This window comes from Copadichromis virginalis, linkage group LG5 (genome assembly GCF_057382275.1).
Source record: "Copadichromis virginalis isolate Kocher_CV1m ecotype Utaka linkage group LG5, C_Virginalis_male_GT1.1, whole genome shotgun sequence".
Lineage (NCBI taxonomy): Eukaryota > Metazoa > Chordata > Actinopteri > Cichliformes > Cichlidae > Copadichromis > Copadichromis virginalis.
Genome location: NC_140622.1, coordinates 12,330,116 through 12,349,376, shown reverse-complemented (window position 1 = coordinate 12,349,376; position 19,261 = coordinate 12,330,116). Strand labels below are relative to the sequence as shown.

At 41.4% G+C, this 19,261-nt stretch overlaps 1 protein-coding gene across 1 annotated transcript; it reads left to right on the top strand.

Moving 5' to 3' along the window:
• The first annotated feature begins 703 nt into the window (after nt 1-703).
• dnah1 (dynein, axonemal, heavy chain 1) lies at nt 704-19,261 on the top strand. Its single transcript, XM_085455965.1, has 53 exons — nt 704-841; nt 963-1,126; nt 1,234-1,347; nt 1,419-1,607; nt 1,699-1,804; nt 1,953-2,066; nt 2,157-2,306; nt 2,751-2,837; nt 2,945-3,131; nt 3,206-3,297; nt 3,373-3,527; nt 3,610-3,787; nt 3,877-4,071; nt 4,170-4,289; nt 4,369-4,527; nt 4,652-4,750; nt 4,836-4,976; nt 5,087-5,247; nt 5,341-5,498; nt 5,721-5,894; nt 6,292-6,470; nt 6,776-7,006; nt 7,187-7,383; nt 7,562-7,697; nt 7,854-8,062; nt 8,141-8,312; nt 8,941-9,132; nt 9,236-9,346; nt 9,497-9,682; nt 9,793-9,984; nt 10,108-10,275; nt 10,380-10,571; nt 10,798-10,929; nt 11,120-11,245; nt 11,356-11,475; nt 12,093-12,242; nt 12,341-12,501; nt 12,689-12,914; nt 13,067-13,262; nt 13,374-13,525; nt 13,611-13,807; nt 13,922-14,066; nt 14,189-14,347; nt 14,864-14,995; nt 15,131-15,301; nt 15,447-15,626; nt 15,885-16,061; nt 16,687-16,857; nt 17,041-17,171; nt 17,618-17,762; nt 18,033-18,239; nt 18,424-18,658; nt 19,058-19,261. Exons 2-53 carry the CDS (start codon nt 1,005-1,007, stop codon nt 19,177-19,179), a joined length of 8,301 nt encoding a protein of 2,766 aa, XP_085312091.1. The 5' UTR covers nt 704-841; nt 963-1,004; the 3' UTR covers nt 19,180-19,261.

The following is a 19,261-nucleotide window of genomic DNA, read 5'->3' as shown; positions in this document are numbered from 1 at the left end:
AGTTTATTCCCCAGGTAAGACACAGACAAAATAGATCAGCGTTAAAAATATATATTTTTTAAAATTAATTATTTATTTTTTTAATTTTACGTGAAGAGCTTTTGTAAATCAACTTTTTCTACGTGCCGTCCCAAACAGTGAGGAAACCCCTCAAAACTGCCTTTTCCTGTTACCTGTTATAAAGATTTTGAGTGTAGGTAACAAAGTAACTGTGTTTGATGCACCCTAAATATTTGCTTGTAGGTTTTACTTCCTGTCAGATGATGAGCTCCTGGAGATTCTGTCCCAAACCAAAGATCCCACTGCAGTTCAGCCACACCTGCGTAAATGCTTTGAGAATATTGCACAGGTTTGCTTTGGCTCACTATTACATATTAAGACAACATGTGCAAAACATGGCTAAAGTAGTTAAGTAATGAAGTTGGATTTCTATCGTTTCTTAGCTTCAGTTTCAGTCAGACCTGCAGATCACACACATGTACTCTGGAGAAGGGGAACAGGTAAAACTGTTCTTTCCAGTTTGTCCTACTGGTAATGTGGAGGACTGGCTGAGGGATGTGGAGAAGTCTATGAAAGCTACTTTAAGAGATAACATTGACCGGTCACTCAAAGACTACCATGAGGTACATGAACCTGAATTTTATTGTTTTTCACACGTAATAGGCATTTCAATAAGATGCTATGTGATCTATTTTCTCAGCAACCACGTGTAGAGTGGGTGTTATCATGGCCTGGTCAAGTGGTGATAGCAGGCTGTCAGGTTTTCTGGACCGCTGAGGTGTCAGACGCTTTGGAGCAGAGAAACTTAGCCACTCGTCTTTATCCCCAACTACAGACACAGGTGTGGATGTGATTTAGACTAGCCAGTCAAAAATATTGCCATTTTATGGCTCTCATTGCACTGAACACTGTTCACACGAGAGTCTAACAACCTTGTTAACATTCTACCTTTTTTTGTGAAGTTGGGGGACTTGGTGAAGCTTGTGCGAGGACAGCTCTCCAAGATGCAGCGAGCTGTGCTGTCTGCCCTTATTGTCATAGAAGTCCATGCTAAAGATGTAGCAGCCAAAATGGTGGAGCAGGAGGTCTCAAGCATCAATGACTTTGAGTGGATCAGCCAGCTAAGGTTTCCTTCTTATTTTGCTGTTGTTTTTACTTCAGTTCCTTCATGGGGTAAATGTGAAACATTGTAGGTGCAGAAGGAGTGTTACATTTATGCGATGCTGTTTGTAGATACTACTGGGCAAAAGGTGATTTGTACATCCGCGCAGTGAATGCAGAATTCCTGTATGGCTACGAGTACCTTGGTAACTCTGGGCGGCTGGTCATCACTCCACTCACTGACAGGTAAAGGTTACTCTACCCTGCTTTTAACTGAATATCATTCACCAGTTTGAACACTAATCTGGCTTTTTTAGATGCTACTTGACCCTGACAGGAGCTCTGCACCTGAAGTTTGGAGGGGCACCCGCAGGTCCAGCAGGCACAGGAAAGACAGAAACAACTAAAGACCTTGGAAAGGCTCTGGCGATCCAGACGGTAGTTTTCAACTGTTCTGATCAGCTGGACTTTATTGCAATGGGCAAATTTCTCAAAGGACTGGCCAGGTAACAGCTTGTTGGTATGACACAATGATTCAGCTGTTACAAAATGTAGCACCGTACATTTGTGATTCCTTATCTGGCTCACACTTTGTAGCTCTGGTGCCTGGGCCTGCTTTGATGAGTTTAATCGTATTGATGTTGAAGTGTTGTCCGTGGTGGCGCAGCAGATCACCACTATACAAAAGGCCCAGCAGCAACGGGTGAGAAGCTGATTGCACTTTTTTACACTTTCACACCCCCCTACCTACCAGCTACAGATTTAAGTATCACTTAAATATGTATACATATATATTACCTAATTCTTTTTATAAAAGATAATTATGCATGTTATGTATGTTATTTTTTTAGGCAGAGAGGTTTGTGTTCGAGGGGGTAGAGATCCCTCTTGTCCCCTCTTGCGCGGTATTCATCACTATGAATCCTGGTTATGCTGGCCGCACAGAACTGCCTGACAATCTCAAGGTTTGACATGATAACTCGAACTTAATTGTGTCATTGTAACACTGAGGATAAGCTGATGAGGTTCAAAAAATGAGATCACATCTTCCACAGGCCCTGTTTCGTCCCGTGGCCATGATGGTCCCTAACTATGCGATGATAGCTGAGATCTCCCTATACTCATTTGGCTTCAGTGATGCCAAAGTTCTCTCCAACAAGATCACAACAACTTTCAAACTCTCCTCTGAACAGCTGAGCTCTCAGGTATGAACTCAGAGGAGTCTTCATACCTCCTCATAGATGCTATAAATGGCACCACCAGTGTCATTTACAGCAGAAAACTGAAACGATTGTATTTTATACACAATCTGCCACAGTTGGGAGTGATACACTACTCTCTACCAGTGAGCATTTTTATCACTCATTGGTAGAGAGTCTTCAAATTTTCTGCTTTTTTCTGGTAATTTTTTTGTGGTTTGTGTAGTTTTGCTTTAATATTGATGTTCATGTTGTGTTTGTTGTTTACTAAATGATGAGAACAGCTAACTAAACTGCAGTAAATCTGGTCAGTTTGAACAGAAATTCATTTTTGTTTTTATTAGTTTTTGACTTTGTAAAATTGGCAAATAGGACATTAAACTGTATGTACAGTCATAATGTTACAAAGTGTTGAACTCTGTGATGACCTTTGTGTTTTGTCCTGTGAAGGATCATTATGATTTTGGTATGAGAGCTGTTAAGACTGTGATCTCAGCTGCTGGAAACCTAAAAAGGGAAAATCCGAACATGAACGAGGTGCCATTATTTTTCTCTTGTGTGTATCTAGAAGTAGATTTGTGAGCTGTGAAAAATCTTTTGATTACAAATTTAAAAATGATATTATTTTTCAATCTGTCCTGTAGGAGCTGATTTGTCTTCGGGCCATTCAAGATGTCAATGTACCAAAGTTTTTACAGGACGACCTGAAGCTCTTCAATGGCATCGTGTCTGATCTTTTTCCCAAGATAAAACAGGAGCCGATCAATTATGGCACACTGGAAGAGTCCATTCGTAATGTCTGCACTGCGAAGAACCTCAAAGATGTCGATGGTCAGTGTTTCTAAAAGTGTTTCTTTTGTCTTTATTTTTGAATGAGTTAATAACAGAACTGGTGGGCATTCCAGGGTATATTAATAAGTGTATTCAGCTGTATGAAACCACTGTGGTGAGACATGGCCTGATGTTGGTGGGACCTTCTGGATCAGGGAAAACCAAAGTGAGTCATTTTCATGTTGTTCTTGTGTTTAATGTTTTTGTGTTACTTTATCTTAATAAACACTGTGCATTTTAGTGTTATGAGATTCTAGGTGCAGCAATAACAGCTCTGGAGGGCCAGCCCTCTGTGAGCGGTGGTGTTTACGAGGCTGTTCAAACATATGTCCTCAACCCAAAGTCAATTACCATGGGACAACTTTATGGAGAGTATGACCTGCTCACACATGAGTGGTAAGAATGCCCCTTCTGACACGATTTATAGAGGAGTTTAAAAAAAGGCACCAACATTTTGGCTTTTTTTCCACCCGTGTAGGACAGACGGTATCCTCTCGTGTCTTATTCGCCAAGGCGTAGCATCTATGGACCAGAAGAAAAAGTGGTACATGTTTGACGGGCCAGTGGATGCTGTGTGGATTGAGAACTTGAACACTGTCCTGGATGACAACAAAAAGCTTTGTCTCAGCTCTGGCGAAATCATTAAGCTCACCGACGTAAGATGAAGGTTTCGTTTTCCCAACCTTGGGTTTTCAGTCAGTCTGTTATCTCTTCACCAATTTTGTTTTGCATCTTTCTCGAGTAGGTAATGACCATGATGTTTGAGGTGCAGGACCTGGCAGTTGCATCTCCGGCTACAGTGTCTCGCTGTGGTATGGTTTACTTGGAGCCAAGTATTCTGGGACTCACCCCTTTCACAGAGTGCTGGCTGAGGCAGATTCCTAAAGCCCTGAAACCATACAAAGAGATGCTCAGCTCTCTGTTTGACAGGTTTCTGCAGGTAAAAGAGTAGTCAACATAACTGAGACAGTATAATATTAAAGCTTCTGGCTGTTACAGTGTTTATAAAAACAGTTTAATTCTCTGTATTTTATTCAGGACTCCATTACATTTGTCCGCACTTCAGTAAAGGAGGTCATCGCATCTCTGGACAGCAACCTTACCTGTAGTCTGCTTAAAATGATGGACTGCTTCTTCACTCCCTTCAATATTAAAGAGGTTTGTGTCAATCTTGGCTGTGTCAGAATGTCTCTTATAATACTCATCCTTCCCTCACAAGTCTTTCATCATTGTTTAGGGTGAGAGGCCACCACCTCAAGCGAAATTGGACCATCTAAAGGAGCTGATTGAGCCCTGGTTCTTTTTCTGTCTGGTGTGGAGTGTAGGAGCCACAGGAGATGCAGCTAGTTGCCAGCGCTTCAGTGCGTGGCTCAGAAGCAAAATGGGAGAAGAGAGGGTCAGCTTATCATCTTTGCTTTGGCATCCCAGACACATTGAATATATATTAAGTATAATATATGTTCACTGGATAATTTTTGACAGCAGTTTATTTCAACATTGTAAATGTATTTCTCCTTCAGATCAACTTGTGTTTTCCAGAAGAAGGCTCGGTGTATGACTACAGACTTGATGATGGAATAAGGAATCAGGATGGTGACGATGAAGATGAGGGAGGAAAAGTAAACGAACAGAAATTTTTGCATAGATGTTAGATGAAACTATCGCTTCATTTTTTGCTGAGTCAGCCTTTTTTCTGTACTATAGGTCCAGTGGGTCAGCTGGATGAAGTATGCAGAGAGTGTAGTAATCACCCCAGAAACAAATTTTTCAGACATTATTGTTCCAACTGCAGACACAGTGAGAATGTCTTTCCTGTTGGATATGCTTTTAACCAACAAGAAACCTGTGAGTGCAGCTTCCTGTGATTAAAGTAATTTTTAAGGTTTTCAATGGAAAGTTGAAAATGTTGAAAAGATTAAAACAGTTTAATCTGTTTAATGTGTGTGTGTTTCCAGGTGCTCTGTATTGGGCCAACTGGCACAGGAAAGACCCTGACCATGTCAAATAAGTTGCTAAATAGCATGTCTGCTGAGTATATCACACACTTCCTCATGTTCTCTGCCCGCACTTCAGCCAATCAGACTCAAGATTTCATTGACAGCAAAGTAGACAAAAGGTGTGTTCCAAATTAAACCAACTAGATATTTTCAGCAAGGCAACAATATCGCTGAGCCTCGCCCTTTGATTGGTGCATGTGCTTGTGTGTCAGGTGGAAAGGTGTGTTTGGACCTCCAATAGGGAAGTACTTTGTATTTTTCATCGATGACCTAAACATGCCCATGTTGGAGACCTATGGGGCTCAGCCTCCCATTGAACTGCTGAGGCAGTGGATGGACCACGGAGGCTGGTACGACAGGACTCAGATAGGTGAGAGCTTTCAGCCTATTTCATGTTCTCACTTTTACTGTTCCCAGGAATATTTCTGTGTAAACATTTGAACCTTTTAGCTTCATTTTGTATTAATTGCCTAGTTGTACCATCTGAGGACATTCTTACAACATTGATCGTTCATGTTCCAACACTAAAATTTGTGTTTTATTTCAATATTTTGGATCAGAAATGAAGCGTTCTCTTTTTGTTGGTACACAGGGACTTTCAGGCAACTAGTGGATATCAATTTTGCCTGTGCCATGGGACCCCCAGGTGGAGGGCGAAACCCGATAACTCAGCGCCTCACACGCCACTTCAACTTCTTGTCGTTTACTGAACTGGATGATGCCAGCAAGAAAAACATTTTTTCTACCATTCTAGGAAGTTGGATGGGTAAGCAGAACTACCGAGTCCTACCACTGGGTTTGAATTTAAGACCACATGTTAACGTTATGTTAGTGAATGCAGGATAGATATTAGCCTAAAAACCATTCTGGCTCATTATTTGTTCTCTTTCACATGGAAATATGAATAAAAAGGAACCAGGCAGTGAGTTTAGGGATAGAGAAAATGGAAATGTTCCTAATACTCAGTCAGTTTTATACGTGTTTCTTTAATACAAAAAGAACTAAAGTGTTTTTGAATTATGGTCAGGTAAAACAGCTCAATTGTTAAATGGAGGATTTTGGAAAAAACAAACTTGGACCAGTGCTTTGTGAAAGTCTTCCAATCTAATGCATTTCTTTATTTCTCTGTGTGTCTCTCTATCTCTCTCTTTTTTTCCTATCAGCACCCGTACCAACAATCCAGCCACTGAATGAGTCTCTTGTAGATGCCACTATCCGAGTCTACTCTACCATTACCTCCCAGTTGCTCCCAACTCCAGCCAAATCCCATTACACTTTCAATCTCAGAGATCTATCCAAAGTCTTTCAGGGCATCCTCATGGCTGAAGCTAGAATGATAGAGGTGAGTCTGACATGATTAGTTATGTTGGTAGTTATGATTAAATAGTCATATTTATAATGTTGAATACATTGTAGGTCTATCCTTTCGTTTCCTAATGTCACATGACTTTATTCTTTACTGTAACCAATGAAATAAGTAATGTCATTACATTATAGCACTTTAAGATCGACCTGCAAAACTCAGACGACAGGACTTACAGATATGAGCAGAGCATTAATAATTCAGTGGCAACTGCTGAGATTATTTTAAAATCCCAAGTCCAAAGTTAGCTTTTTTGTTTGGGTTTTTTTGCTTGTTTATTTTAGGATAAAGTACAGCTGCTCCACCTGTGGTACCACGAAAGCTGCCGGATTTTCCAGGACCGCCTGGTGTGTGATGAGGATAGAGAGTGGTTCAAAGGGGTCCTGAAAGACTGCATTGAGGAATTTGACTGCTGCTTTGAAGAGGTTGTCCCCTGCCATCCTGTTTTGTACGGAGATTTCATGGATCCCAGAGCTGACCACAAAGGCTATAAACTCATAGATGACAAAGAGAAGGTGAGCGCTGTTACTCCAGCCTTAAAAATTGTTTCGGTGGGTGATTTTTTTTTTTCTTTTCACTTTTTCAAACAGCTGATTTATAATCATGGATCTTTTTCTGTTGGCCTCATGAATGTGTTTTTGTCCTTTCAGCAGAACTAATTTTAATCTTGTTTTTCTTTATATGAAATTGTCTAGTTGGTAAAAGTAATGGAGGAGTACATGGAAGACTACAATCACATCAGCATGACCAAGATGAAACTGGTGCTCTTTATGGATGCCATTGAGCACGTGTGTCGTATCAGGCGGATCTTGCGGCAGCCCCTAGGCAATGCCCTGCTCCTTGGAGTGGGTGGCAGTGGACGCCAGTCACTCACTAAGCTGGCCTCTTATATGTAAGATTCCTATCATTCTTATAGCTGAGATGTATTTGAGATGTAGATTCAGTAACATACAACTATCAGCCTTTGGTTGCTTTTATTTTACGTTAAAGTTTAATTGTTATAGAAACATGGAGAATGTGCTCCAATCATGTTGTGGCTCAGCTTTCACAAAGCATTTGTTCATACTCAGATCAGAATATGAGTGTTTCCAGATTGAGCTCTCTAAGAACTATGGCCACACTGAGTGGAGAGAAGATATTAAAAACATCATGTTCAAGGCAGGCCTCCAGAACCAGCAGATCACCTTCCTCTTTGTAGACACACAGGTATACTGCCGCACATTCTTACCATCTGATATTCTTGACTGTATAATAAGCTGAAGAAACTACATGTGTGGATATGTACTTTTACTTACTACGCAAAACCTGAGTCAATTTTTAAACTCACTGTTAAAAGTTAACTGTTAAATGTCCAATCACCAGATTAAGAGTGAGTTGTTCCTGGAGGATATCAACAGCATTTTGAATAGCGGTGATGTGCCCAACCTGTATGCATCAGATGAGCAGGAGCGTATCCTGATGGGAATGAAGCCAGTGGTGCTAGACCTGGGCCACCAGCCAACTAAAGCCAATCTTATGGCTGCCTACATCAGGAGAGTTCGCAGCAATATTCACACTGTTCTCTGCATGAGGTTAGTAACGCTGAGTTTTAATGTGTAATCTCCCTTTCCTGCTGCTTATATTTGCATTCTTCTTTTTTTCCACTACAGTCCCATCGGTGAGGTGTTTCGTGCACGAATGAGGCAGTTTCCTTCACTGGTGACGTGTTGTACCATAGACTGGTTCAGCACTTGGCCAGAGGAGGCTCTCCTGGCTGTGGCCACATCATTTCTTAGTGAGATACCTCAAGTGGAAGCAAACCCAACTGCCATGAGGGGACTGGTGAGAATCCTGGATTTTGTGTCTATGCATGTAGACAAAGCCAGAAAGCACTATGTTCAAAGTATATGTAATAAAAATAAGACATTGTAGCAACCATGGTGATAGCTTTCACACATTTAAAGATGAAGCCAATTTGCCACCGGTGTTAAGTTTGAGAGTTAGCATTGTATACTTTCCTTTTTCATGGGTTAATTGATCATTTTTATTCCCTATATAGTCAGCATCTGTCTTTATGCTTTCTTTTTTCACATTAAGGGCCAAATAAGTTAAAAAAAAAAAACCATCCTGCTCTGTTCTAAAATCCTTCATTATTTGCAACTATGCACAAAATTGTTCAGACCTAAGAGATAAAAATGAATCGTTTGGAAATTTTAGGGAAAATGTACAGTAATCTGAAAAATGACTCTTAAACTGTTACGGGTTTGTGTTTTGCTGTGCCAAGAATCTGCATTTCTGCTTCTGCTGTTTGGATTTAGAGCAAATGTAAACGTTTCTGATGCATTAATATACACAAAAAGCAGCTTCCAGGTCTCTACAACACAGTTTTATCCTTTGATTTTGTAAGGTGACACAAATAGCTACACTAGTGACTATATTTTTTTTTTCCTAACTGATTTTTTTTTTGTAGACAACAATGTGTGTGAGGATTCACCAGATGGTGGCCAGGAAGAGTGAACAGTACATGGCTGAACTCTCTCGACACAATTATGTCACACCTAAAAGCTACCTGGAACTGTTCAAAATCTTCTCAGATCTCATTAGACGCAAAAAACAAGAGCTGTCTGGTTCTCGACAACGCATGAATACTGGTCTGGAGAAGGCAAGGCATTGTATAATAACAAGAAAATTCATGGTTCACGGTTTAAATTCATGCATTTAATGAGAAGTCTTAGTTGAATGTCTGTTATATGATGGTCCTGTAGCTTCTTAGCACTGCTGAAGGTGTGAGTAAAATGCAAGAGGAGCTGGAGACCATGAGACCTCTTTTGGAGGAGGCTGCTAAGGACACTAAAGTTACCATGGAGACCATTAAAGTAAGAAAACATTAATGTAGTTTTCTTGACCACAATACAGTCAGAGTTAGAGCAACCAAATCTGGGACCAGTTTCTTTTGTTCAGCATTGTATGAGGTGTGTATGCTTTGTATGTGTATGTTGAGTGTAATTCTTACTCTACATTACTAGAAAGACACAGTGGTTGCAGAGGAGACCCGTAGGTCAGTGCAAGAAGAGGAGGCAAAAGCTTCAGAGAAGGCCCGTGTTGCAGGAGCCATTGCAGCAGATGCTCAGAGAGACTTAGACGAAGCTCTGCCAGCCTTGGATGCCGCCCTGGCCAGCCTCAAGTCACTCAACAAGAATGATGTCACTGAGGTCAGGGATTTTGATAATGACTGGCTAAGATATTTCTCACATATCAGATATGTGCAGATGTACAGTATCAGTAACTTTTTAGTTGTTTTTTGTTTGGGGGGTTTATATAGGTGCGAGCCATGCAGCGACCTCCTCAAGGTGTAAAGCTGGTTATTGAAGCAGTGTGCATTATGAAAGGCATCAAACCCAAAAAGGTACCCGGGGAGAAACCTGGCACCAAGGTTGATGACTACTGGGAGCCTGGGAAGGGTCTGCTCCAGGACCCTGGAAAGTTTCTGGAAAGTCTCTTCAAATATGATAAGGTGTAGTATGTATTGACGAGAACGTTATTGTTGACTTTCTCAGATTTGAGTTTATGCTTCAAGTTTCAGTGTTTGATGTTTGCAGTGTATTAAAAGCAGCTTTTTCTGCCTCCTATACTGCAGGATAACATCCCAGAGAATGTGATCAGCTTAATCCAGCCATATATAGATAATGAGGAATTTCAGCCAGCTTCCATTGCCAAGATTTCCAAAGCTTGCACTTCCATTTGCCAGTGGGTGCGAGCCATGCATGCATATAACTTTGTGGCGAAGGCTGTGGAACCTAAAAGGGTAAAACTGTGTTAATTATTTATGTGTGACATACAATTGATATAGTAATATGTCTTTCAGATAACAGAGTCATCAAAACAGTAAATGTGTAAATTTGCGTGCAGATAGCTCTCCAGGCAGCCCAAGAGGACTTAGCAGAAACCCAGCGAAATCTGGATAAAGCCAAAGAGAAACTGGCAGGAGTTGAAGCTGGGATTGCCACTTTGCAGGCCAAGTACCAGGACTGCCTAGCTAAGAAGGACGAGCTGGACAATAAGTATCAACTATGTGAGGCTCGCCTCGTCCGAGCAGACAAGGTCAGACAACTGGGAGTAAAAATTACAGTTACAACCCACATGGCCAAATCAAGCAGTTAGAAACAACACATTAACTTATATAGTAATGCAATTGTTTCAGTCTATATACTAAAACTGTTTGGAACATATACATAAATATGAAAAAATAAAACAACAGAAAGCAGAAAGGTTTACGATACCAGTTACTATGTGTCCTTAAATGTTAGTCTGTTTTTATATTTCCCAGCTTATTGGTGGATTGGCAGATGAAAAAGTGCGTTGGAAGGAGACAGTACAACATTTGGATTACATGATCAGTAACGTAGCCGGTGACATGCTTCTGTCTGCAGGATATATTGCATACTTGGGACCCTTCACTGTAAGTTTATCATAATAAAATGTTGCACTGTATCTGTCTATATTCCTCATTTTAGCATGTCTCCATCTGGTCCTCTCCCACAATACAATATACTGTATATGCAGTTATCAATGAAGCATAATTTGTGTGTTGATTATTTTTGTTTTTGTTTTTTTGTTTGTTTGGGGTTTTTTTGGGGGGGGGGGGGCAGGGAGAGTACCGAGCAGCCATGGCTAAAGAATTGCTGAAAGGTTTCAAAGAGCTGGGTGTTCCACACACTGATGTACCCAACCTGGTCAGCACTCTGGGAGATCCAGTGAACATCCGCACCTGGCAGGTTGGAGGCAATTTATTCATAGGAGTGCCTTATTTTGTTTTTTCACCCTTTCTGGGTTAATTTGACTTTTTATTGTGTTAATGTTATTTTTTATTTCTATGTGCCTGTAGATAGCAGGTTTGCCCAAGGACAACCTTTCTGTGGAAAATGGTGTGATTTCTCAGTACTCTCTGCGCTGGGCCCTCTTCATTGATCCTCAGGGACAAGCAAACACATGGATTAAAAACATGGTGAGGTCAAACTGTGCTGATTATGTCAAAACTTGAGAGAAGAAAAAGAGCAGTATTTGGATATACACTGCCCAAAAAAGATAAAGGAACACTTTAACATACATTTAACTATACAGATATTTGCTTGGGATTGTGTTAGGAATTACAGGATGCCACATTGTTTGATGGAAATGAAAATGATTGACCTACAGAAGGCTGAAAAGATGAGAAGGGGAAGATGTCAGTGGCCTCTACCTGTAAAATTATTGCTGTTTTTGCCTCATTGACCCTCCAGTGTACCTGTTGTTAGTGTCATTAACACCAAAGCAGCTGAAACTGAAACTGACCCCAACCGCTACTTAACTGACCACATCAATATCCCATAAGTTTAACTATCTTGATGCTATAGTCTGATTAAAAAGTGTTCCTTTAATTTATTTTTTTTAATGTGATATGTAATTATATGATCAAGTGTCAGTATCATAAAGTTTCTAGTGCACATAATTAATATGTTAACAACAACATCACAGGTACCTGCAGTGATGTGTAACAAACTCTGGACATATTATTAACACATACATGCTTAAATAGATTTTTGATTTACTGCTTACTCATAAATGTTTCCTGTGGTCACCCAGGAAAAGGACAGTGGGTTGGAGGTTGTGAAACTCAGTGACCGGGACTTCCTGCGCAGGCTTGAGAATGCAATCCGCTTCGGTAAACCCTGCCTCTTAGAGAATGTGGGGGAAGAACTAGATCCTGCTCTAGAACCTGTCCTGTTACAACAGGTAATTACTCACACACCTGCTGCAAACAAATGGTTCTTTTTATTTCAGTGTTATTCACCTTTCTAACACACCACTATGTTTATCTCACACCTATTAAGACTTTTAAGCAGCAAGGCCATACTTTACTGAAACTGGGCGATTCACTCATCGACTACCACGAGTCTTTCAAGATGTACCTCACAACCAAGCTGCCCAACCCACACTACTCTCCAGAGTTTTCTGCCAAAGTCACACTCATAAACTTCACCCTGTCACCCAGGTAACACACATTTTAATTTTAGTATCTGCTGTGATTATAATTTATTTAGTCCATAACTGAAAAGATTGGCAGGATGTTAAAATGTAATTGCTTGGACATTGTCCTGAATCCTGCAAACCTGTTTCTGTTAGTGATACTTACTCATACGGTCTGAATTTGTGGGACTGTGCATTCTATTTATATTCAGTGGTCTACAAGACCAGTTGTTGGGGATGGTGGTGGCTAAAGAGCAGCAAGACTTGGAGGTTGCAAAGAACCAGCTAATCACCAGCAATGCCAAGATGAAGCAGGAACTGAAAGAAATTGAGGATGAGATACTGTTCCGACTCAGCTCCACAGAAGGCAATCCTGTGGACAATGAGGAGCTCATCCGAGTGTTGGAGGCTTCGAAGATCAAAGCTGGAGAGATCAAGGTCAGGCAGTGGAAAAGTTTTGTGTCCAATATTGTATATCGGGGAAGTGTTTAAATAATTTTCTTTACACCCTTGTTCATAAAATGTTGGTGATGCATCATTAAACTTTTAAGCCACATTTGCTCTGTTTTCGATGTTGGGGTTTCTGGCAGGCTAAAGTGAAGGCAGCAGAAAAGACAGAGCAGAACATTGATGCTGCCCGTCTGGAGTATGTCCCTGTGGCTGTGCGTGCACAGATCCTCTTCTTCTGCGTGTCAGATCTGTCCAATGTTGACCCAATGTACCAGTACTCTCTGGAGTGGTTCCTGGGAATCTTTTTGTCTGGTATTGCCAACTCTAGAAGTGCAGGTAGTCAGCAAGATTATACACTGAACTACATGTGTGAAGATAACAAAATCACAAGAACCAGATGTGAACAATGTTATGGTAGCACCTTTTTTCTTGACATGTTTCACACAGACACAGTGGAGGAGAGAATCTGGAACATCAATGAATATTTCACCTTCAGCCTCTATGGTAATATATGTCGCAGCTTGTTTGAGAAACACAAACTGATGTTTGCCTTTCTCCTGTGCGCTCGCATCATGATGAACGACAAAAAGATTGACATGGTGAGTAACGGCAAGAAGGGGATCTGTCATCTTCTTTAAGCAGCCTAAATACACGTGATGAAGCTGCATCGCCTCCTTTTGACAGGTCGAGTGGCGCTACCTGTTGTCTGGAGCAATGCCTGTCCAACAGCTGGCCAACCCAGCAGTAAGCTGGCTGTCAGAACGTGCCTGGCAGGACATTTTAGGCCTCAGCACTCTGAAAAATTTTTCTAACCTGGCGCAAAGCTTCCCTGAACATCTGGAGGGCTTCAAGAAAATTTTTGACAGTAGCCAGCCTCACAGGTATGTAAAGCCAAACACCGTGCTAACACATTCACACTTTGCACCTTCATTTGTACGTTGCAGAAGCTGTGAGTGTCTAACAAGCTGTGCTTATGTCTGTATATTTGCCTAAAGGGAGCCCCTCCCAGGAGCGTGGGATGTCATCCTGGACTCTTTCCAGAAGCTGTTGGTCCTGCGCTGTCTGAGGGCTGACTGCCTCATTCAAGGCCTGCAGGACTTTGTTGCTGCTGAGTTAGGACAGCGCTTCATAGAGCCTCAGGTAAAGTACTTCTCCCGTCTTAAAATGCATAGTAAATCTCAGTTGTGTGCAGTAACATGACACTATGACACAGTATGTGATAACATCAATTATGGCTTATTTCTCTTTCCATCTTTCTGCAGACATCAGACCTGTCTGTCGTCTTCGCAGAGTCATCTTCCTCCACTCCCCTGATCTTTGTTCTGTCCCCTGGCACCGACCCTGCTGCTGACCTCTACAAATTTGCTGATGTCATGCAATTCTCCAAGAAAATGAGCGCCATCTCTCTTGGCCAAGGCCAGGTCAGTTTTAGAAGGGGGGCCTGGGAATTCTCACTCTCTCTCACACACACACTCTGACTCACAGGAATCTGCTGTAAATCACATTTTCACTGAACCAGGCCAGTGTCATTTGTCTTGGTGAGAATGAGAATGAGAGCACCGCTGTGCTAATTGTTTTCACTATTTATGACCATTCCAGGACAATGTACTCTAGGGGCCATAAATGAGCTTAAGAAGCTTGAATGATAAATGCAGACTCAGTGTCCAAAAACCTTAAACCGTGCTGGCAACATTCTTCTAGCAGCACACTTTAGACGTTCAATAGACATTAGCATCACATTACTTGCAATTACGTGATCTTGGCTCGTGTCAGGCTTTTTGTATCCCCCTTCTCAATTTCTGTCTTTCAACTGAGTGTCCAAAACCTTTCAGCTGTAGGCAGATGCACTGAGGCCCACAGTCAAAATATTATTTATGAGACCAGCTTCTCCAATAATGATTAAACCTATCAGAAATGCTGTCATTTGTGTGATTCAGGGCCCCTGGGCTGAGAGTATGATGCACGATGCCATGGAAAGAGGTCACTGGGTTTTTTTCCAGAACTGTCATCTGGCACCCAGCTGGATGCCTACCCTGGAGAGACTTATTGAAAACATCAACCCACTAAAGGTGACAACAAGAGGACACAAATATAAACCAGAAGCAAAACAGATCCTCAGTGTGTATATGCTAGACTAGCCAAGGACACAGAGCTTTTTCATCCTTTATATTCCAAGGGAAAAATCTGTCTCTTTTCCTGTACAGGTGCACGAGAACTTCCGCCTGTGGCTCACAAGTCTTCCCAGCAATAAGTTCCCGGTGTCTGTTCTGCAGAATGGTTCCAAGATGACCATTGAACCTCCAAGAGGCATCAAGGCCAACCTACAGAAAACCTACATGAGGCTCACTAATGATTTTCTCTCCTCTTCCACCAAGGTCTGTCTCAAGTACTTCTAGTGTCTCTGATTGGTTTCCCATATTTAGCTCCTGCTGCTTTGGTTTGACAACATATAGTAAAGTCTTCTCAAACCAGTGTGTAGATTTGCTATGAATGGTTCCTCTACTCTTCTTTCTTGTCTAGACAGCAGACTTTAAGTCTTTGCTGCTGTCTCTCTGCCTGTTCCATGGAATTGCTTTGGAGAGACGAAAGTTTGGCCCTTTGGGCTTCAACTTTCCCTATGAGTTCACTGATGGCGACCTGAACATTTGTATCAGCCAGCTCAAAATGTTCCTGGATGAGTACCAGGACATCCCATACAAGGTGGAGGCAACACTTCTGTCTCTGTTTCATTACCTATTTGAAGATGATGTTTCAAATTGCTCCTACTTATACATACTGTTTCTTACAGTTATAAGAATGTTTCTTACAGATAGTTGATGTATAAGCTATAAGCAGAAACACAGGCCATCTAGGAAAGACGCCTGTGTTCTGGTTTTTGGTAGAAATTATGTGTGTGCATCTGCCTGTGCTGAGCATGTTCATTTGTCTGTCTCCCATTGCTGTCCTCCACCTGTCCAGGTTCTAAAATACACTGCAGGAGAGATTAATTATGGTGGCCGTGTGACAGATGACTGGGACAGACGATGTCTGCTCAGTGTGGTGGAGGACTTCTATTGTCCTGCTGTCCTCAGTAGTGATCACGTCTACTGTGCATCTGGAGTCTACCGGCAAATAGACACAAAACTGGATATCAAGGTTAGATAAACTCAGAACTCTCTGTTTACTATACATAATTTTGAGTTTATAACAGGCTATTGATTGTGAGACAAGCAAAGTATAAAAGGCAAGTGTGTGCCTTATCAAACTTAAATAGGGGCATACAGTATGTTTGTTTTAAAAAACAGAAAAGAGTCATGCTATATGCATTTTTTGGAAGTAAGGCTAAGTTAGCCAAGCCTGGGGGGAAACATCAGTCATGTAAAACACCATGAGTCACACAGCCATCAAATACAAATCAGTCATAGAGAACAAAAGTTTCCACAGCTCAGAGAAGTTAAACTATCACATGAGTTACTGTGCTGCAATGCCACAGTGTGTTTCCCTTTGTGTGAGTTTGTTCTTTAACAAGTTCACAACAATAGAAACTGTTTTCTCTCTTCTTGCTGCCATTCTCAAACAAGGAAATATAACAAGAGAGGCGGTGAGTATTTGCCTGCAGTAACACAGATTGCAGAAAAGCCTGAAAGCTTGTGATTTAAGCTTAGACTAGAAATGCAGTCCAATCAAGACATTTTGTTAAAAATGCTGTAAAATGTTAACTCTGATCATGTCAAACACTGACTGCTTGACTGACTCGCTGTCATGGCAATTGTGACCCTAGGGTTATTTGGCATACATTCGTGGTTTGCCCATCAATGACACACCTGAGATCTTTGGTCTCCATGACAACGCTAACATCAGCTTTGCTCAAAATGAGGCCTTTGGCTTGTTAGAAGCTGTGGTTCGTCTCCAGCCCCGAGCTACATCTGCTGAGGGCAAAACTCTTGAGGAGGTACCGATACAGATTCATTTGTCTTTAGATGTCTTTATTATTACTACTAGCATCATGTTATTGATTGCTTAATAATTCAATTTAGCACTAATTGTTATTGATTGCTTTGTAATTAAATAGAGTTTGAGAGGTGCGGGGCATGTGATGTGTTGTCTATGATCTGTTTTTCTTTCTTCGCTACAGATAGTGGAGGAGATAGTGGCAGGCATCGTTGAAAAGATCCCTCCTCCTTTTGACATTGAAGAAGTGATGGGAAAATACCCGGTGCTCTACGAGGAGTCCATGAACACTGTGCTCATCCAGGAGGTCATCAGGTAACATTAGGCTGTACTATTAGTCAGAAATTTGTCCAGAGTGAGTCTGGAGGCTGAAGGTCCCAGAATCCGACTTAGCATCTCCCGAGTCATTCGTATTGATCAGCAAACTTTTTTTTTTTTGTATATATAGAGAGTAGAAATATTTTGTCCATTAAGTGAAGGTTTTTTGTTATCACGAAGAAATTTGAGGAGGAATGAAACATACGGGGTCATTTCATCATTCCTCTGCAAGGTGAATGCTTATCTGTTTTTGTGGAACTATGCACAAAAAGAAATTTTTGCACATTAATCAACCTGATCTGGGAGTGTCTCATTACCTCACACATATTAGTAGATTTCTGGTAAGTCATGCCCTGAAAATTGCGTTTTACTCAAACTGTGGGCATGTGGTTATTAGTGCTTTAGTAACTTGTAATTGTGTTTGTTTGTTTTTTATCTTTCAGATATAACAAGCTGCTGGAGGTCATCTCTCTGAGTCTCAGAGATACTGTGAAGGCTTTGAAAGGTTCAGTGGTGATGTCATCCGCGCTCGAGCTTATGGCCCGCAGCTTATTCAACAATGCGGTGCCTGATATGTGGAAAGCCAAGGCAAGGCACACACAGCTGTTACTTTACATGTGACTCACTTTGTAGCAGGGGCTGCACATGTGAATGTATTCTCTTTTTTTCTCTCTGTTGTTATCCTTTTTTTTCTTCTAATTTTTGTATCACTAGATTGTGCACACTTGTGACTTGAATATTTGAAGTGCCATTTCACTGGGCAGAAAATCAAATAAAGATATTTCTGTTCTCCTCCTAAAATGTAATAATGTGCTTTCTGAGAATGCACAGTTTGACTCCGCTGTTCTCGTTCTTCAGGCCTACCCGTCTCTGAAGCCTCTGGCCTCCTGGGTGTCAGACCTGCTTCAGAGGATCAATTTCCTACAGAGATGGATCTCTAACGGCATTCCACCTGCGTTCTGGATTAGCGGCTTCTTTTTCCCGCAGGCTTTTCTCACCGGAACCCTCCAGAATTATGCCCGTCGCTTCGGCACCTCAATTGACACGATTGGATTTGACTTTGAGGTCAGACTGTAGGCTGCCTCACTAGCAGCAATGTTTTAAAGAACAGTCTTACAGATGTAGAACATTGCTTCATATCTGTATGTATATAAAGTGCTACATTCATAATGACTTTACCCCCCACCCCAACCCTAACCCAGGTTTTCACTGGTCTTGACCTACTTTTTTGTGATGATTTATCCTTCAGGTATTAGTGAAGTCAGTGTCAGAGATAACAGAAACACCAGACACAGGCTGCTACATTCATGGTCTATTCCTGGAGGGGGCTCGCTGGGATAACAAGGCAGGTCAGCTCGCAGAGTCCAGACCCAAGGAGCTCTACACCCAAATGGCCGTCATCTGGCTGATCCCCAAACCCAACCGAAAGCCTCCAGCCTCAGGGATCTATGTATGCCCTATCTACAAGACACTCACACGAGCTGGTCAGTATATAGAGGAGTGATATAGATTAGTATAGAGATTATAAGAAATAATATAGATTAATTTGAGTTTTTTGTAAATTTGTGAGGAAAAAACAAAAGAAAAGTCCATGTTTGTGAAACTCTGGCTCAGGTTATGATCTGTAGTCAGTAGGTGTGCCGTCATAGGTTTGTGCGTATCCCTGTTTGCTGGTTTTATTACTCACCCAAAATAGACTCCAGTGAGGGTCTAATTTCATGAAGCATCTGAAAGTGCAGCTCAGTTTTTTCCACTCGCAATGCCAACGTCTTGGCACCTTAGGCTGCTCACAAATCCTTCCTTCAGTGTAGCAATGAAAAAACAGAAATGGTTTAAAACACTTTTGTCTTTAAGTCACTGAAGTGCTCTGTGTGCTTTTGCAGGGACTCTGTCCACCACCGGCCACTCTACGAACTATGTGGTGTCATTGGAGTTGCCAACACATCACACCCAGAGGCACTGGGTCAAACGGGGTGTTGCACTCATCTGTGCACTGGACTATTGAACGAGAAATTAGTTATTATTAGTTATTGCTGTTAGTTATTGGTTATCTACTTTAATCTATCTAATAAACTGTTCACAAGCAA